Genomic DNA, 16,404 nt, shown 5'->3' with positions numbered 1-16,404 from the left:
TCTCAGTTCCGGGAGCCAGCAGCGCCCTTGAGCCGCACAAAGCCAACTTGCCCGCCGCCGCAACCTCTGAGGGTGAACCGGCGCAGGGGCGCGCCCGCAGACTACCCTGAGCGTGCAGCCAGGGACCAGGCTGAGCAGCCGGGTTTCGGGTCACTCTCACCCCTAGAATAACTCTGGGAGGGGGTCCCTCCCCCCATTGGTGGAGACCCGCGTACCCGGCTCTAAGACAAGAGGGTCTGCAATCGGGTGGAGACTTGTGGGGAAAGCCGCATCCCGCATTCCCCTGACTCCGCAGACCCCTCAGACCCTCCCAACCCTCGCGCTCCCCTTAGTGCTCCCTGCAGCCATTTGGGAAGGATTTCGTGCCATTTGCCCACAAGTCTTCCAAGGGTGGAATGATTTTTCGTTCTCTTCCCCTGCAAACAAAAATTACCAAGAGGCTCTCCTAGTTCGCAGGCTCACCCCCACCCCGCGCGGGCTTCTGGAGCCAGCCTTACCTGCACCCGCAGTCGCAGCGATGAGCAGGGCGACGGCCCAGCGCAGCCCGCAGCCCGCAAGCCTCATGTTCCCAGCCTCTGCCTGTCACGCCCCGGACCGGGCTGCTGTCCGCTGTGTCCACTCTGGAAACCCGGGCTTCGCGCGGCCCTGACGCGACTGCACGCGGGGCCCCAGTCATTTGCAGCATTTCAATGTGAGGTTTCCCGTAGAGGGAGGAGTTTGCAGTGGGGTGATTTTCAAACATCTGCACCTCACTGCGAGAGGAGGAGTTTCGAGAGGAGGAGTTTGGAACGGCCGATGTGACATGGGCTCCTTAACCCGTGAAGCCCTGACTCGGATTCCAGTCCTTTCCAAAGCCGCTTCGGGACAGGCTGCCGGATGTGTCCCATTTGGGTAGCCCCTGAAGAGAGGAGCCGCCGCCACGCCCACCCCCAAATGGAAATGCGCGTCTCCTGAAGGATCTCCCTTACATTTCACTCCACTTTTAATTGTTACGTTCTCTTTGGTGCCCAAAGGAGATTAGCAACCACCTGTCCTTCCAAATCGTCTAATTGGCCAATTGACATCTCCCCTCTGACTCAAAAGGAAAAAAACTAGAGATGCTGGAAACTACACCCCCCTACCTCTGTCTCTCCTTGCCTTTTCCTTTGTACGAATTGTTTATAGATTTTAACTGTTTCGTCATATACAGTCTTAGAGGGTTCTTCCAAATCACCCCATAAACAGTTATTAATGAGGCATTTAAATAAAATCGTCACGAAAGTACAGCCAAAGACTGATTTTGTTTTGTGGAATCCAGCACTTGGATGAATTATGAGCAAAAACATCTCTAAAATCAATTGACCCAATACCTGGGATCTGGACATAAATATTGATTTATCCTTTAAGGAGAAGGAGTTGAATCAACAGAGAGGCCCAAAGCCTCTCCCCAAAGCAAAATGAAAACAAAATAGAGCTTTCAGAACTGAACCCGATTGCCTAAACCACAGAGGGCTGATGGAGAACAGCTTTCAAGAATCAGGGTGTCTCTTTGGAGATTCATGAACTTCCCAGAGGCCCCTGGCCAGAAAGCCTCCCGTAAGGGGTTTGGTAGTTTTGGAGGGTTCCCTCAGGAATGAGCAGAGTTCTCTGAGGTTTTACAAACTGAGCTTGGCAAGGCATACTTACCTCTCAGCAGGCTTACAGGAAACCCAGGAAAGAAGGCAGAAAAGAGGCAGAGAGGAAACAGAAAGAAAAACAGTGATTTAATCCAGGGGAAGAAATTTATAGACAGTGTTTGGCAGTAAAGAGCCCCAGCTTCTGAATCAGACAGACCTTGGGTGAGTCACTCAGTTTTGTTTTGTTTTTTAACATTTATTTATTTAGTCTGTGAAGGGTCTTAGTTGTGTCATGCTGGATCTTCATTGGAGCATGTGGAGATCTTTAGTTGTGGCATGCATACAGAATCTAGTTTCCTGCAGGGATCAAACCTGGGCCCCCTGCATTGGGAGCGCGGAGTCTCACCCACTGGACCACCAAGGAAGTCCCGAGTCATTTAGCTTTGCCAATTAAAAAATGGGAGATAGGGACTTCCCTGGTGGCTCAGTGGTTGAGTCCACCTGCCAATGAGGGGACATGGGTTTGATCCCTAGTCAGGGAAGCTCCCACATGCTGCAGAGCAGTTAAGCACTGCTGAGCCTGCATGCCACAACTACTGAAGCCTGCGCGCCTAGAGCCCTCTCTCCGAAATAAGAGAAGCCACCGCAGTGAGAAGCCCACGCACCGCAACGAAGAGTAGCCCCCGCTCGCCGCAACTAGAGAAAGCCCACACAGCAAGAAGACCCAACGCAGCCAAAAATAAATAAATTTTTAAAAAAATAAATAAAAATTAAAAATGGGAGATAAAATAAATATGGGAGAGAAAGTAATGCCACTTCCCTTACTTGGCAGGTTCAGTATCAGGGTCAAAATGAGATCCTGAGCAAACACCTGGAGAAATTTACAAGGGCAGGTAAGTTCTGGGAGTTGCAACATTTATGAATGTGTCACCATCCAATTCCAATTCCTTACACCATATGCTCCTTTTTTATTTATTTATTTATCTTTTAAAGTCAGGAGCCCTAGGTGTGATTTCACTTCAGAAAAACTGCAAGACCTCACTGGCTCAGTTTCTGTTGTGAGCCCGTGCTCACAGAAAGAGAAAGCCCGCGCGAAGTAATGAAGACCCAACACAGCCATAAATAAATAAATAAATAATTTTTAAAAAATGTCTAAATAAATACATAAATAAACGTGATTAGAGCCATGCTTGCTTGGCACATAATAGACACAGTGTATGGGTTCCCTGTTTTGTTTGGCTGTCTTTGCAACTACATCTCTTTTTTTTCCCCCCTCTCTCTTTTCTTTAGGGAACACTTTTGTTGACTTGAAAAAAAATGCACAACGTGAGAGCTGCAAGTTAAGTTTTATTTGGGGCAAAATGAGGACTGCAGCCCGGGAGACAGCGTTTCAGATAGCTCTGAGAAACTGCTCCAAGGAGGTGAGGGGGGAGCCAGGTTGTATAGAAGTTTTGTAACAAAGGGCAGGTAGTCTGAACATAAAAAGATTATTGTTAATTAAAGAAAACCAGATATCTCAAGTTAAGGAATTTAGCGCTTTTCTCTGTATGGGAAGATGTAAAAGTCTGGGCTCACTGGACCCATTCCTTTGATATGCACCTCAGCTATCTGGGGCCAGTATCCTGTATTTTCACATCCTGAATTTCCTCAGGGCTCACCATCTCCCGAGTGGTTGCAGTCTGTTCGCTGCTAGATGGCAGGTATTCTTTTCAGCCCTGAGTTTCCTCAGGGCTCACCGGGTCACATTGGAGGGCTGCAATCATTGATGACTGTGACACTCTTTGTCTATTGATATGACAGGAAATATTCTGTTTACAAATATTCCATTCCATTTATAAATATTCCATTTATCACTTTCTTTCTCATAGGAACTTGAAAACAATCTTTCCATGGAATCCACTTCATCTGAAAATTCCTAGACTTGCAAAGTCATTCAAATCCAGGGCAGGCATTTTCCTCATTCTAATTAACGGACAGCCTTCTTTGTCTTATTTTACACCTCTCGAATTCACCAGGAGACTCAGACCAGAATAGGTCTCTGAACAAAGGGGTCTGCTTTTGACCAAGGTGAGCCTTCGTAGCTGTCGTCTGGCCTTTGACCCAGAAGTCAGCAGACAGAGGGTGAGTAACTGCAGGTGCCTTGGTACCTTCCAGTAGGTACAATTAGAGACTTGCCTTGACTCGGTAGCCATCAATTATCTCCACAAAAACGCCTATAAGCCATATGAGGGCAGAGACAATGGTTTATATATCCAGCACCCTGTGGTAGTAAGGGTTAAATAAATAAATGAAAATTAGAGGTGTTTTTTTTTTTGCCACACTACGTGGCTTGTGGGATCTTAGTTCCCTGACCAGGGATCGAACCTGCCACTCCCGCAGTGGAAGCGCAGAGTCTTAACCACTGGACTGCCAGGGAAGCCCAAGAGATATTATTGCTGGCGTGGCTGCAACAACATTAGAGATGCCCTGCTTCTGAATTCCACTATTGTTGGGATTTTGATAATTCAGAACTCAAATTTGTTCTGGGCTGCCGGTCCTTCCTTTCAAGCAGAACACCAGACTTGAAGGCAAACCTGTATTGAGAACATGGAGAAAGCCCCAAGTCTGTAGTTGGGGAGATTCAGAATTGAGGAAGACACCACCTCATCCTCAAGGACTCCGGGAGAGAGAACACGGCAGGATGTGTATATAAACATGGGCCCATGCAGTGCCAGATGAAGACTGCAGAGGCTACTTCTGGAATGAGATGTGGAAGGCTACTAGAGAAAAAGTATATTTTCATTTAGCTTGAATTGGTGAAACATTTCTCTGGTTAGGAAAATGTAAAAAGACTTTTTCCTAAGATCAGGAACAAGAAAATGATGCTTGCTTTCAACCCTTTTATTCAACATAGTATTGGAAGTTCTAGCTAGTGTAATTAGGCAATTAAAAGAAAATAAAAGGCGTCCAAATAAGAAAGGAAGAAGTAGGGCTTCCCTGGTGGCCCAGTGGTTGAGAATCTGCCTGCTAATGCAGGGGACATGGGTTCGAGCCCTGGTCTGGGAGGATCCCACATGCCGCGGAGCAACTAGGCCCATGAGCCACAACTACTGAGCCTGCGCGTCTGGAGCCTGTTCTCCGCAACAAGAGAGGCCGCGATAGTGAGAGGCCCGCGCACCGCGATGAAGAGTGGCCCTCACTTGCCACAACTAGAGAAAGCCCTCGCACAGAAATGAAGACCCAACACAGAAAATTAATTAATTAATTAACTCCTACCCCCAACATCTAAAAAAAGGAAAGGAAGAAGTAGAGAAAAAGTAAAAGTTTTATTTTTTATAAATTTATTTATTTTATTTATTTATTTTTGGCCACGTTGGGTCTTTGTTGCTGCGTGCGGGCTTCTCATCGTGGTGGCTTATCTTGTTATGGAGCACGGGCTCTAGGTGCACAGGCTTCAGCAGTTGTGGCTCACAGGCTCTAGAGTGCAGGCTCAGTAGTTGTGGCACACAGGCTTAGCTGCTCTGCAGCGTGTGGGGTCTTCCCGGACCAGGGCTCGAACCCGTGTCCCCTGCATTGGCAGGCAGATTCTTAACCACTGTGCCACCAGGGAAGCCCTGGCCAAATTATTTTTTACAAGGGTGCCAAGACCGTTCAGTGGAGAAAGGACAGTCTTTTCAACAAACGGTGTTGGAAAAACTGTAAAACCACATGCAAAATAATGATGCTTACTATTTTGCATACTAACTTTCACCATATACAAAAATTAACTCAAACTGGATCAAAGACTTAAAAGTAAGAGCTAAAATTATAAAACTTTTAGAAGAAAACATTGGGGTAAAACTTCATGACATTGAATTTGCCAGTGAGTTCTTGGCTGCGGCAGTAAAAGCATACAGAATAAAGGAAAAAACAAATAAGGTGGGACTTCATCAAAATCAAACACTAAAGTGCATCAAAGGACACTGTCAACAAGGTGAAAAGGCAGCCCGTGGAATGGGAGGAAATATTTGCACATCCTATATCTGGTGAGATTAATATTCAGAATATATAAAGAGCCCCTACACCTCAACAACAGCAAAACAAACAGCCCAATTAAAAAACAAGCAAAGGACTTAAGTACACCTTTCCAAAGAAGATATAACAATGGCCAATAAGGGCCTGAAAAGACGTTCAACATCACTAATTATTAGAGAAATGCAAATCAAAATGACAATGAGGGCTTCTTTTAGAGGGCGCCTACATGCTTCCTCCTACGGATTGTCAACGAAAGGTGAGAAGGGGCAGGAAAATGACATTTGAGACGAGGCTCAGGGGAAGGAGATTTGCCAAGGGAGGCATTTTGGGAAGAGGGACCTGCATGTGCAAACACCTGTAAGTGTGTGGTGTGAAATTTCAGTGTGGCTGAGGTTTAGGAAGACATGGCTGGAGAGTTGCCAGGCTCAGATGATCAGGGCCCCATGTGCGCTCAAGGATTTGGAAGAGTTTAGAAGTCTCTGGCCATGTGGAAGAAAAGACTGGTGGGGAGTGAGGGTGGGAGCTGGGGAACCAGGGAGGTGCAGACCACACTGGTCCAGACCAGCGATGGCAGCGGTGGTGGACTAGGTAGGGGCCAAGGATGGAGAAGAGGTGGGTGGATTGAAGATACTTAGAAAGGAGAATGGTTGAGCTGGGGGACGGACTGGATGTAGGAGGCCGAGGGAAAGGGATGAGAGCTGAGTTAGATTTCTTGGGGCCACTGGAGCCACCTAAGAGGTGGGGACACAGAAGCGGAATCAGGTGTGGGAGGAACACGATGAGTTGGGCTTTGGGCACCTTGTCAGTATGAATGCTCTGGAAGATACAAATGGCCTCATTGAAGCAGAAATCTCTGAGACCATGACATAAACTAGAAACCAACTATTTTGTTGAATTAAACATTGGTGAGGAATCAAGAAATGGGTCGTAAAATGGACATGTGTCCAGAACCTCACTAGCTTGGAGAAGCTCCCAACTCCATCCTCTTGTCCCCTGCTTCCAGGGGTAACAGCTGTTCAGGATATAGTGTGTTTGGGGGTATATCCTGACAGGACTTTCTCTGAATGTTTATGTGGCAGAGACATGGTCCAAAGCAAAATATCTGAGACCCTGTGTGTGCTAAAAAAAAGGCATCTTGGGACTTCCCTGGTGGCGCAGTGGTTAAGAATCCACCTGCCAATGCAGGGGATACAGGTTCAAGCCCTGGTCCGGGAAGATCCCACATGCCCTGGAGCAACTAAACCCGTGCACCACAACTACCGAGCCTACTCTCTAGAGCCCGTGAGCCACAACTACTGAGCCCGCGTGCCTAGAGCCCATGCTCAGCAACAAGAGAAGCCACCACAATGAAGCCACCGCACACCACAATAAAGAGTAGCCCCCGCTCGCCACAACTAGAGAAAGCCCACGCGCAGCAACGAAGACCCAACGCAGCCAAAAATAATAAATAAATTAATTAATTTTAAAAAAGGCATCTTGCTGGACATTTGTGTAGCTTGCTTTCCTAGCCTTAACCTTGCTCTAAAGAGCTTTCCATGTTAGCTTAATTAGACCCATGTCATTTGAAAAATTGTTTTAGGATGTTCCAGTTGCTATCACTGTGTAAGAAATCACCCCACAGCTTAGTGGCTTAAAACAACAGTTTGTTCTCTCTCTTTCTTTGTGTCGGGAAGGTGGGAAGGGCTCATCTGGGCAGGTGCACACAGGTGGGGTTTGGCCAGCCGTCTCTTTCTCCTCCTGTGGTCTTGGTGGTCTCTCGGCATGGGCTTCTTCGGGCTTCCTCACCACATGGTGGCTTCTAGGCATTTGGGCTGTTCCAGGAGAGCTGACGGCTTTAACAGGGAGTGTTCCAACAAACTGAGGTGCTTTGTATGACCCACTCTTAGTGGTCACATTGTCACTTCTATTGCACTCTACTGCTTACCAAGAGTCCCAAGCCAAAGTCAAGGGAAGGAGAATTAGATTCCAGGTCTTGGTGGGGGAGTTGCAAGGTTCTAGAAGTGCATATGGGGTGGGAGATATTGTTGTGGCCATCTGTCACATGTGATGCTCCATACTCTTCTGACTGCCCCCCTCCCAGTCCTAGCTGTGTCAGGGCACCCCAGGGGCTCCCATCATGCCCTGACCATCTGGTATTCCAGCCAAAGGGACCTGCTCACCCAAGTCTTGCTGGGGCCTTCCCTGACTCCCTGAGGACACAGACCTGGCTACATTACTCAACGCAGCACCCTTTCCAGGGGCCATTTCACCCTCCCAGACCCAGGGCCTTTCCTCCAGATTTGGAGCAGGTCCCAGCCCCCGAGGACTCACTCCTGTGCCCCACAAACCTGGGCCCAAATCTGTGTGGCCTTGGGCAAGTGTCTCAACCTCTCTGAACTTCACTTGTGTCATCTGTGAAATGGGAGTGAAGTCCACACCCCTCAGGGTTGTTGGGATTAATGGGGGAGGAAGGCACTGGCCAGCTGGGCCGAGATAGAGGGGAAAGGACTGTCCAGATAGATGGGTGCTGAGAGCAAAGGCCAGTGGGGGGTGGTGGGTAGGCAGTTAGCAGCTGTCACCAGGAGCGACAGGAGTTCAGGCTGGTAGAGGTCGGTGGTTCCTGGCCAGTGTCCACATGAGGGCCAGGCTGGTTCCAGGACCTCAGGCCAAGGTCAACGTGGGAGAGCCAGGCCAGGGGGATGACCTCTCACCCCCAGCACAGCCCACGTGTTCCTGGGTCACCATCACACTTGGCTTTGCCTGTGTGGGTGTTCAGCCCAACTAGCTCCTCTTGTTGATGCCCTTCATTTGTTTTCTTCAATTATTTCTCTTTTCATTGTCACCGTAGAAAAAACAGAAATGCCCAAAGAAATAAGAAACCTCCGTGAGCATCGTTTGGCTTCTCATCTCCTAGTGGGCTCAGAGAGGTGCAGAGAACTGCCCAAAGTCACATAGCCTGGACGTGGCAGGCTATGGATTCAAACCCACGACCACCCAATGTGGGAGGAAGGCAAGTGGGGCTTGACAACCACTGGTTCTAGGACTGGCTGTGCAGGCTTGGGCAAATGTTTCCCTTCCCTGTGCCTCAGTTTTCTCATCTGAAAACTGGGGCTAACCACCTCAAAGTATGCAGTGAGTGAGTGGTGTGCCCACAACTTTAGCTGGGCACATAGGCACCAGAAGATAGGCTGCATTTCTCAGCTTCCTGTGCAGCTAGGTGTGGCCACTTGACTATGTTGTAGCCAACGAGCACTTAAGAGAGAGTGAAGTGTCAGTTTCCAGAGAGGATCTCCCTCCCCTTGCCTCCTTGTTGATGGCTGGAATGTGGAATGGATAGATGGAGCACCAGCACCCATCTTGGGCCATGAGGTGATGCTGGACATAGGGGTGGCAAGTACTAAAGCAACAAGACAGAGAAGGAGCTGTTCTCCAACACTGAGGCACCAACTCCAGACTTTGACATGAGAGCGGTATGAACTCATGGCAAATATTATTTTGGATTTTGCTGCCATCTATTCACCAACAAACTATGTCAGACAAACACTTTTCTCCTACTCAAATTTCACATATACTTTTTGCCCCCTCACGGGACACATTTTTAAATTGGCCTCAGTCTAAATACCGTGAAATCAAGGTGAGCTGCTTTTCTGTAAACATTAAAATAAATTCAAATTTGTTAAAATGAAGTCAAAGCCATTCACACACAAAAATGTGGACTTTCAAAATGACATGAGTATCTTGGCAAATCCACTCCATAAAAGCAACCTTAAAACTAGACAGAGTTGTCAAAAACAACCATTTCAGGATTCTGGAGATTAATCAAAGGCATTTGACAAATTAAGAAGAATTTACTCAAAAATAATTACTGAATGGCAAGGTACGAGCAGTGGGAGGTAATGGTTTTTTTTGGCCTCCCAGCTCCTATTGGACTGGACAAGCCATGAATATCACTGCTGGAGGGGGCTGACTTGACTAGGAGCCAAGTAACACCTCAGGCCACTGGGCAAATTGGAAACAGCAGGGATCTCAGGGTGGAATGAATGGGGAAGGCCAAGACCTCCTAACTAGCTGAGGTTGAGATGCTGGCTGCAGATGGGTAACGCGCACACCAGGCTGCACAAGAGACGGAGGGAGCCCCGTCAACCCAGCTGCTCAGCAGGAGGCCGTGTGCACATGTTGAGAAGATGCAAGAGGGACGGCAGGAAGCAAAGGCAGGTCTGGCTTGCAAACTGCCTGAGCACGGGCCCCTGGCACAGGGCCTCACTGACTCAGGGGTTTGAGCACAACCTCTGTGCCATCACTGGCTGACCCGAAGCTAGGCCGACCCAGGGGTGACTCCAACAGGGAGTCAGCTTAAAGATAATGAAAAACAATAACTTTCAAACATGGAGCAGAGACATAAACAGCTGCACACAGTGGGGGAGAGAGACCCTACAGAGTCAGCTCAGCAATAACTAAAACAAAACAAAACAAAAATGCCACCAGGGGCTTCCCTGGTGGCGCAGTGGTTGAGTCCACCTGCCGATGCAGGGGATAGGGCTTCGTGCCCCGGTCTGGGAAGATCCCACATGCCGCGGAGCGGCTGGGCCTGTGAGCCATGGCCGCTGAGCCTGCGCGTCCGGAGCCTGTGCTCCGCAACGGGAGAGGCCGCAACAGTGAGAGGCCCGCATACCGCAAAAAAAAAAAAAAAAAGAAAAAAAAAATGTTCAAAGAATTAAAGTGAACAGTGTTTGAAGAATTAAAGGCAAATATGATGACAATGACTCGCAAATACAAGATCTTAATGAAGAGACAAAAACTACAGAACCCAAAGTAAGTTCTGGACTTGGGAGCTCTCCCTGATCACCTGGGCTCCCACAATGCCCTGGGATTCCCGTGTCATGGCTCTGACTACTGTGTGGCACCTGCCGTTTTTTTCCAAAATATATTTATTTATGGCTGCTTTGGGTCTTTGTTGCTGCACACAGGCTTTCTCTAGTTGCGGCGAGCGGGGGCTACTCTTCGTTGTGGTGCACGGGCTTCTCATTGTGGTGGCTTCTCTTGTTGCGGAGCACGGGCTCTAGGCGTGTGGGCTTCAGTAGTTGCAGCACGTGGGCTCAGTAGTTGTGGCTTGCAGGCTCTAGAGCACAGGCTCGGTAGCTGTGGTGCATGGGCTTAGCTGCTCCACGGCATGTGGGATCTTCCCGGACCAGGGCTCAAACCCGTGTCTCTGGCATTGGCAGGTGGATTTTTTCTTTTTTTCTTTAAGTGTCTTTTTTTTTTTTTAACATCTTTATTGGAGTATAATTGCTTTACATTGTTGTGTTAGTTTCTGCTGTATAACAAAGTGAATCAGCCATACGTATACATATATCCCCATATCCCCTCCCTCTGGCAGGTGGATTCTTAACCACTGCGCCACCAGGGAAGTCCTGCACCTGCCTGTTTATGTGACTGTCTCCCCAACCCCACCTTAGCTGCAGAGGGGAAGGGACTGAGCTGTTTGCTCCCTGCATGACAGGGCAGGCTTGAACACATGATGGAGAATGGCAGTGGTAAGGGAGCCAGAGCCCAGGCTTGCAGTCAGATGGTGTGAGGCCTGGGCAAGGTGTTTGCCTTTGCGTGGGCTTCAGTGTCCTCCCCTGTGAAATGGGACCCCTGGGATCTGGTGATGGGAGGACAGGGGCCCGGATATGGTGAGGCCCCACACGGGGCCCCAGGGCCTCACAGCACTTGGGGTGGCAGTGGACATTCACCACCACCCCAGGAGCCGGGAATGAGTCCACCAGAAGGCAAGACTTTTGTTGTAGGTTTAATTTATTACTGTTTGACATCCAGTGACACTGACATACCCCCACCGGGCCTATGGACCCCTGGCCCTGGCGAGTCTGACCTGTCCAATAAAATACAGTACGAGGAGTGGACGGCTACACACATGCATCCACAGCTTAAACTACAGTGATTCCAAACTGCGGCCGAAACAGTACTGCCAGGGAAGGAAAAGAAAAACAGGTGTCGCGTGTTCCCCAATTCATAATTCTTTTTTTTTTTTTTTCTCATTTTAAACAGTTAATGCTGTTACCAACGCTACTGATGCCAGGACAGGGCCAGACACAAACAGTCCTACATCTTCTCTGCTGTATAAATATGGAAGATTTTTGTTTATACAGTTTATCCCAAGTCTGAAACTACATCTGCTGCTACCCGTTACTGCTAAGGGCTACACCATCTCAGATCTGGAACGAGCGGCTCGGGGTTGAGACTCTGGAATGTCGGGACTCAGTCTTCCTCGCTGCCACTTCCTGAGCGGTCCTGGAGGGGGGACAGGAGGAGAAAGTGTGAGTCAGCCCCGCCCTCAGGAGCACCCCAACCGGCGCCGACCTCAGCTTTAGATGCACTCAACCACCAGTGCAGGCAGCAGAACCGCTCTGCCCTGCAGGGAGCGGGCAGCACTGGCTCCACGAGGCTGGGTGCGGACTGGCCTTTGCCCTCATCCCCTGCTGCCATGGCCACACCGTGACGTCACCGTTCTCCCACAGACTGTCCCCTGTGTCCACATCGACTCTTCCTCGGGACGTGGGAGGCTTGCTGGGCCTTCCCTGCTCTGTCCCACTGCTGTCTGCCTGTCCCTGTGCCCTTGACTTGCGGCTTTATTTTTGTGGGCATGCCACGCAGCTTGCGGGATCTTAGTTCTCTGACCAGGGATGGAACCCGGGCCCACAGCAGTTACAGCGCCAAGTCTTCACCACTGGGCCGACAGGGAATTCCCCTGACCTGTGGCTTTAAAACCATCTTGCCGATTCCTGACCACGTAAAATCTCTGCTCTCCTGTATAAACGTTTTAAACAGCTTGGCAAGGGCCACAGAAGCCCTGCTGGATCCAGACGGGCAGATGGGGAGCTTTACAGCTCAGACCCTCCTCTCCAGAAACAAGGGCCACCACTCCCGTGTTCACAATGTCATTAACGTCCCCATAAGACCATGGATGTCTACGGTCAGTTTATTCTGAGGCACCTGGGTTTTTTTTTTCCTAATTAATTAATTAATTAATTTATTTTTGGCTGTGTTGGGTCTTCATTGCTGCACGCGGGCTTTCTCTGGTCGCAGTGAACAGGAGCTTCTCATTGCAGTGGCTTCTCTTGTGGCGGAGCACAGGCTCTAGGCATGCGGGCTTCAGTAGTTGTGGCTCGTGGGCTCTAGAGCGCAGGCTCAGCACTTGTGACGCATGGGCTTAGTTGCTCTGCGGCACGTGGGATCTTCCCGGACCACGGCTCGAACCCGTGTCCCCTGCATTGGCAGGCGGATTCTTCACCACTGCACCACCAGGGAAGTCCGAAGGCACCTGGTTTTGCTGCTATTGCAAACAGCTATACAAGAAAACTAACGAGGGACTTTCCTGGTGGTCCAGTGGTTAAGACTCCTCATTTCCAGTGTGGGGGGCCCAGGTTCCATCCCTGGTCGGGGAACTAGATCCCACATGCGTGCTGCAACCAAGAGTTCGCATGTCACAACTAAGGAGGCTGCGTGCTGCAACTAAGACCTGGTGCAACCAAATAAATAAATATTTTAAAAAAGAAAAAAAGACTAACAACAACAAAATGGTGCTTGTCAGGCTGTTCTGGGAGCCAGGCCCCGTGTAATCGACTTGACCTCCGTGCTTTGTAGAAGTGGAGACAGGCTCAGAAGTGAAGTGAAATGCCCAGGCCCTACAGCAGGGAAGGGCCTGGCACCCGGGCTAGAGCAAGAGGGCAAAGCTTATTTAAACCCAGCCAGTGGGTCTGCTCGTGCCCCCACGCCCATGAAAGTGTCCAGGCTTGATGCTCCTGTGGCTCTTCCCTGGTGTGCGAGGGACTGCAGCCTGTGCCAGGGGGACCATCACCAAGGAACCGCTCACAGCCCCGTTCACAGGGTCTGCTGCACAATGTTTTTATGACTGTGGATTATGGGACCTTTTGTTTTTTGCTTGCTTTTTCTTAACCCACTACCATTGTTTAGAAATCCTTCTAGACAGGCCGGAACAGAGCCACAAGCAGAGACCTGGGGTGCAGGGCGTGTGCCCCGTGCAGTGAGGACACCACGGCAGTCCTGGCGGCTGGAGGGCCCTGTGCTGTGGGCATGGGGACCTGCTGGCGGCACCTCCGATCTCACCGCCTCCCGCCCCAACACTGCCAGCCCGAGCTCGGCAGCCCTGGTGCCCTGGGTTGGCAGCTCTGCAGGCTGCTGCAGCAGGAACAGGCTGGGATGCCCCGCCTGAAGCCCACCAGCTCCAAGAGCACTGCTTGTAGGGCCGCGTGGGCTTGGACTTGAGTCCCAGGCCATATAAGGCTGAGCCTCGGTCTCCGCATCTGGGGAGTGGGGCTGTTGGCCTTGGACCAGGGGCCAGCACGTGGCACGGCGCAGACGTGCAGTGACCCGCCTGCCTGGGCCCCGCAGGCTTTACCTCGTCCTGCTCCTCCTCACTGTCGTCGTCGCTCACCACCGGCTTGGCCCTGGAGCCACGGCTCGGCCGCCGCCGGCCGCCCTTGAGCCGGTCCTGGGCCTTCTCCTTCCGGCCCAGCTTGATCTTCACTTTGACTGAGCGAGCTGGGGTGGGCACCAGGAGGAAAGAAGATGTGAGCTCGGGAGAGCATGGCACCTCGGAGCCAGGGGCGTCTGGGAGCCGTGCGGGCTTCGGGTCCCCTCAGGTGGGTGTGACCCCATCCCCGCCTCCCCCCACCCCGGGGATGGGCTGCAGCACCCCCCCCAACGCGCCCCCCGCCCAGACTCACACTCCGACTCCGAGCCTTCCTCCTCGCCCTCCTCTTCCTCCTCACTCTCCTCCCCTTCACTGTCTTCCTCCTTCTCGATTTTCTGCCGCACGCTGGTGAAGACCGACTGGAGGACGATGGAGTCTTCGTAGATCTGGGGGGAAACACACGGGGCTCAGGTGCGGGGCCTGCTGGGGAGCTCCCCGCCCGCTGGGCCCCAGTCCTGGCAGAGGGACAGCTCAATAATCCTTTCTCAGCTGGTGCCCCAGAGAGCACCGGGTTGATGAAGGGGCCCCAGACAAAAGGTCCGGTGTGTTCGTTCAGAAATAACCACACGTTCCTCCCTCCCTTTGAAGAATTGAACCGAGCGCGTTTTTAAAGGCTCTGAGGGGGTCTGCCGTAACATTAGAAACGCGTGCCCCTCGCTGAAGCCAGCATCTCCCCCAAATACGTGACTATCAGACCTCTTTTCCGAGAGGCACCCATCCCGACACTTAGGGAAACTGCTAGGCTAATAAGGCTGTGTGTGTACACGAATTTCATCCCAGGATGGGACACAGCACAGGATTCCTTTCAAGAGAGTCCCCGAGGGAATTCAAAACAGATTCCGAGATGTACGCAGACTGTTCCCAGGGTCACCATGGATGGATGGCACCGAGTCTACTTCCTCTTTTTAGTTTGTTTTTATTTTCTGCTATTTTTTCAGTAATACACACACATTGCTTCTGTTATGAGTAAAATAGTCCAAGTTGGAGGGAGTCTTTTTTAAAACCAGTCAATTCACGGGCGGGGGGCTGAGGGGCGTGTCACCCGGGGCTGGGGGCTGCTCACCAGGGAGCCCTCCAGGTTGAAGGTCTGCGCGTTCTGGCACAGCAGCATCACGTCCTTCTCTAGGTCGTTGAGGCTGCGGTACTTGTGGCTGCGGATGCGCTCCTGTGGGCGGGAGAAGCGGCCTTACCTCTGGACCCCCTTGCACCCGGCGTCCCTCTGCCTGACGAGGTCACGGCTGAACCCCCAGGCTCTGTGCAGACGTGGAGGCCCAGCTGTGGGTGCCGGGGGCGGGGGGCGCCCGTCACATCCTCAGGACCCCTACGTCCAACGCCTGGCTCCCTGCCTGGGGGGGCCCGAGGCCCAGGCTCGGAATCCCCCAAACGCCGACGTGGCACGTCTTTCTCCCCGCACACTCGACACGGGGTTACCTTTATCTTCTTGAAGTCCACAGGCTTGCGGATGAGCTCGTAGTACTCAGGCAGCTCCTTGCGGGACGGCAGCTGGATGAACACCTCGCTGAGCTGACGTCCACTACTACTGCAAGGAGGGACACGGCGGCGTCACTCACAGGCCCTGCCTGCCGGGGAGCCCTCACCCCCTGCCTGGCGCCCCCCCACCAGGCCACTCCCCCATTGCTTGAGGACAGAGCCGGTGAGAAATTCAAGGCTGACTCGGGAATTATTTCCCGTACCTGTGCTGTCTTGTGAGTTCTGGAACATTCCTGAGGGGCAGCCATGCAGAGAGGCCCCTGATGCATTTGAATCGAGGCTCCGAACTCACCCAACTTCCTCCCATCTCCCCTCCCCCACCCCAGCCCTGGAGGAAACAGCATCACGTGCCACATGCAGCGAAAGCCTTGGTGCTTGAAAGAGGGAGAAGAGCCCTGATTATTTGTTTACGACGCAAAAACCAGTTTGCTCACGTTGGGAGCATCAAGTGCCCGCACCTTCAGAGGCCAGTTTCCCAAGCACACTGTGCACCTCTCACAGGCGGCACTTACGAGCGGCGAACTTCAGAGAATCTGGCCAAAACCCAAGGAGAGATGCCCCCCCGGCAAGATGCTAATGGATGACAAAAGCTGTTTTCTAGTCTTTTCCAACGAGAAGGTGCTTGCTTTGCACAAGGGAGCAGAGGAAAGACGTGCCGTGAGTGGCCATGAGATGAGGAACCCGAGCACTGGGACGCCAGGCTGTGCCACCCCCGCGCCCGGCTATGCTGGGGCCAGGAGCTCCGAGGCAACATCCTCCCAGTGCCTGGACGAGGAGGGGGCGAACAGAGAGACATCCACCCTCAGCCTCCCTTCAGCCTCCAGCGTGGCGACGCTGTCTCCCGGCAACGCC

At 51.5% G+C, this 16,404-nt stretch overlaps 2 protein-coding genes across 12 annotated transcripts in view; both read right to left on the bottom strand.

Moving 5' to 3' along the window:
- LDLR (low density lipoprotein receptor) overlaps positions 1 to 697 on the bottom strand; it is a 35,849-nt gene extending 35,152 nt beyond the window's left edge. For both annotated transcript variants that reach the window (XM_060007784.1, XM_060007785.1), the window contains exon 1: positions 498 to 697. In XM_060007784.1, the coding sequence (XP_059863767.1) occupies positions 498 to 564 (67 nt within the window). In that variant the 5' untranslated portion in view covers positions 565 to 697. The remainder of the gene's footprint in view (positions 1 to 497) is intronic.
- Positions 698 to 11,568: 10,871 nt separating this feature from the next.
- SMARCA4 (SWI/SNF related BAF chromatin remodeling complex subunit ATPase 4) overlaps positions 11,569 to 16,404 on the bottom strand; it is an 87,003-nt gene continuing 82,167 nt past the window's right edge. For 7 of the 10 annotated variants that reach the window (XM_060007767.1, XM_060007769.1, XM_060007766.1 and 4 more), the window contains 5 exons: positions 15,493 to 15,601; positions 15,125 to 15,226; positions 14,315 to 14,447; positions 13,987 to 14,129; positions 11,569 to 11,858 (listed from right to left, as the gene is read on the bottom strand). In XM_060007767.1, the coding sequence (XP_059863750.1) occupies positions 11,826 to 11,858; positions 13,987 to 14,129; positions 14,315 to 14,447; positions 15,125 to 15,226; positions 15,493 to 15,601 (520 nt within the window). In that variant the 3' untranslated portion in view covers positions 11,569 to 11,825. The remainder of the gene's footprint in view (positions 11,859 to 13,986; positions 14,130 to 14,314; positions 14,448 to 15,124; positions 15,227 to 15,492; positions 15,602 to 16,404) is intronic. The other 3 variants (XM_060007768.1, XM_060007773.1, XM_060007771.1) reach the window with 1 other exon arrangement.

Source organism: Delphinus delphis, chromosome 3, assembly GCF_949987515.2.
Source record: "Delphinus delphis chromosome 3, mDelDel1.2, whole genome shotgun sequence".
In the NCBI taxonomy this organism is placed as follows: domain Eukaryota; kingdom Metazoa; phylum Chordata; class Mammalia; order Artiodactyla; family Delphinidae; genus Delphinus; species Delphinus delphis.
Note: the sequence above shows the minus strand (reverse complement) of the source record. Positions and strands in the feature narration are given on the sequence as shown.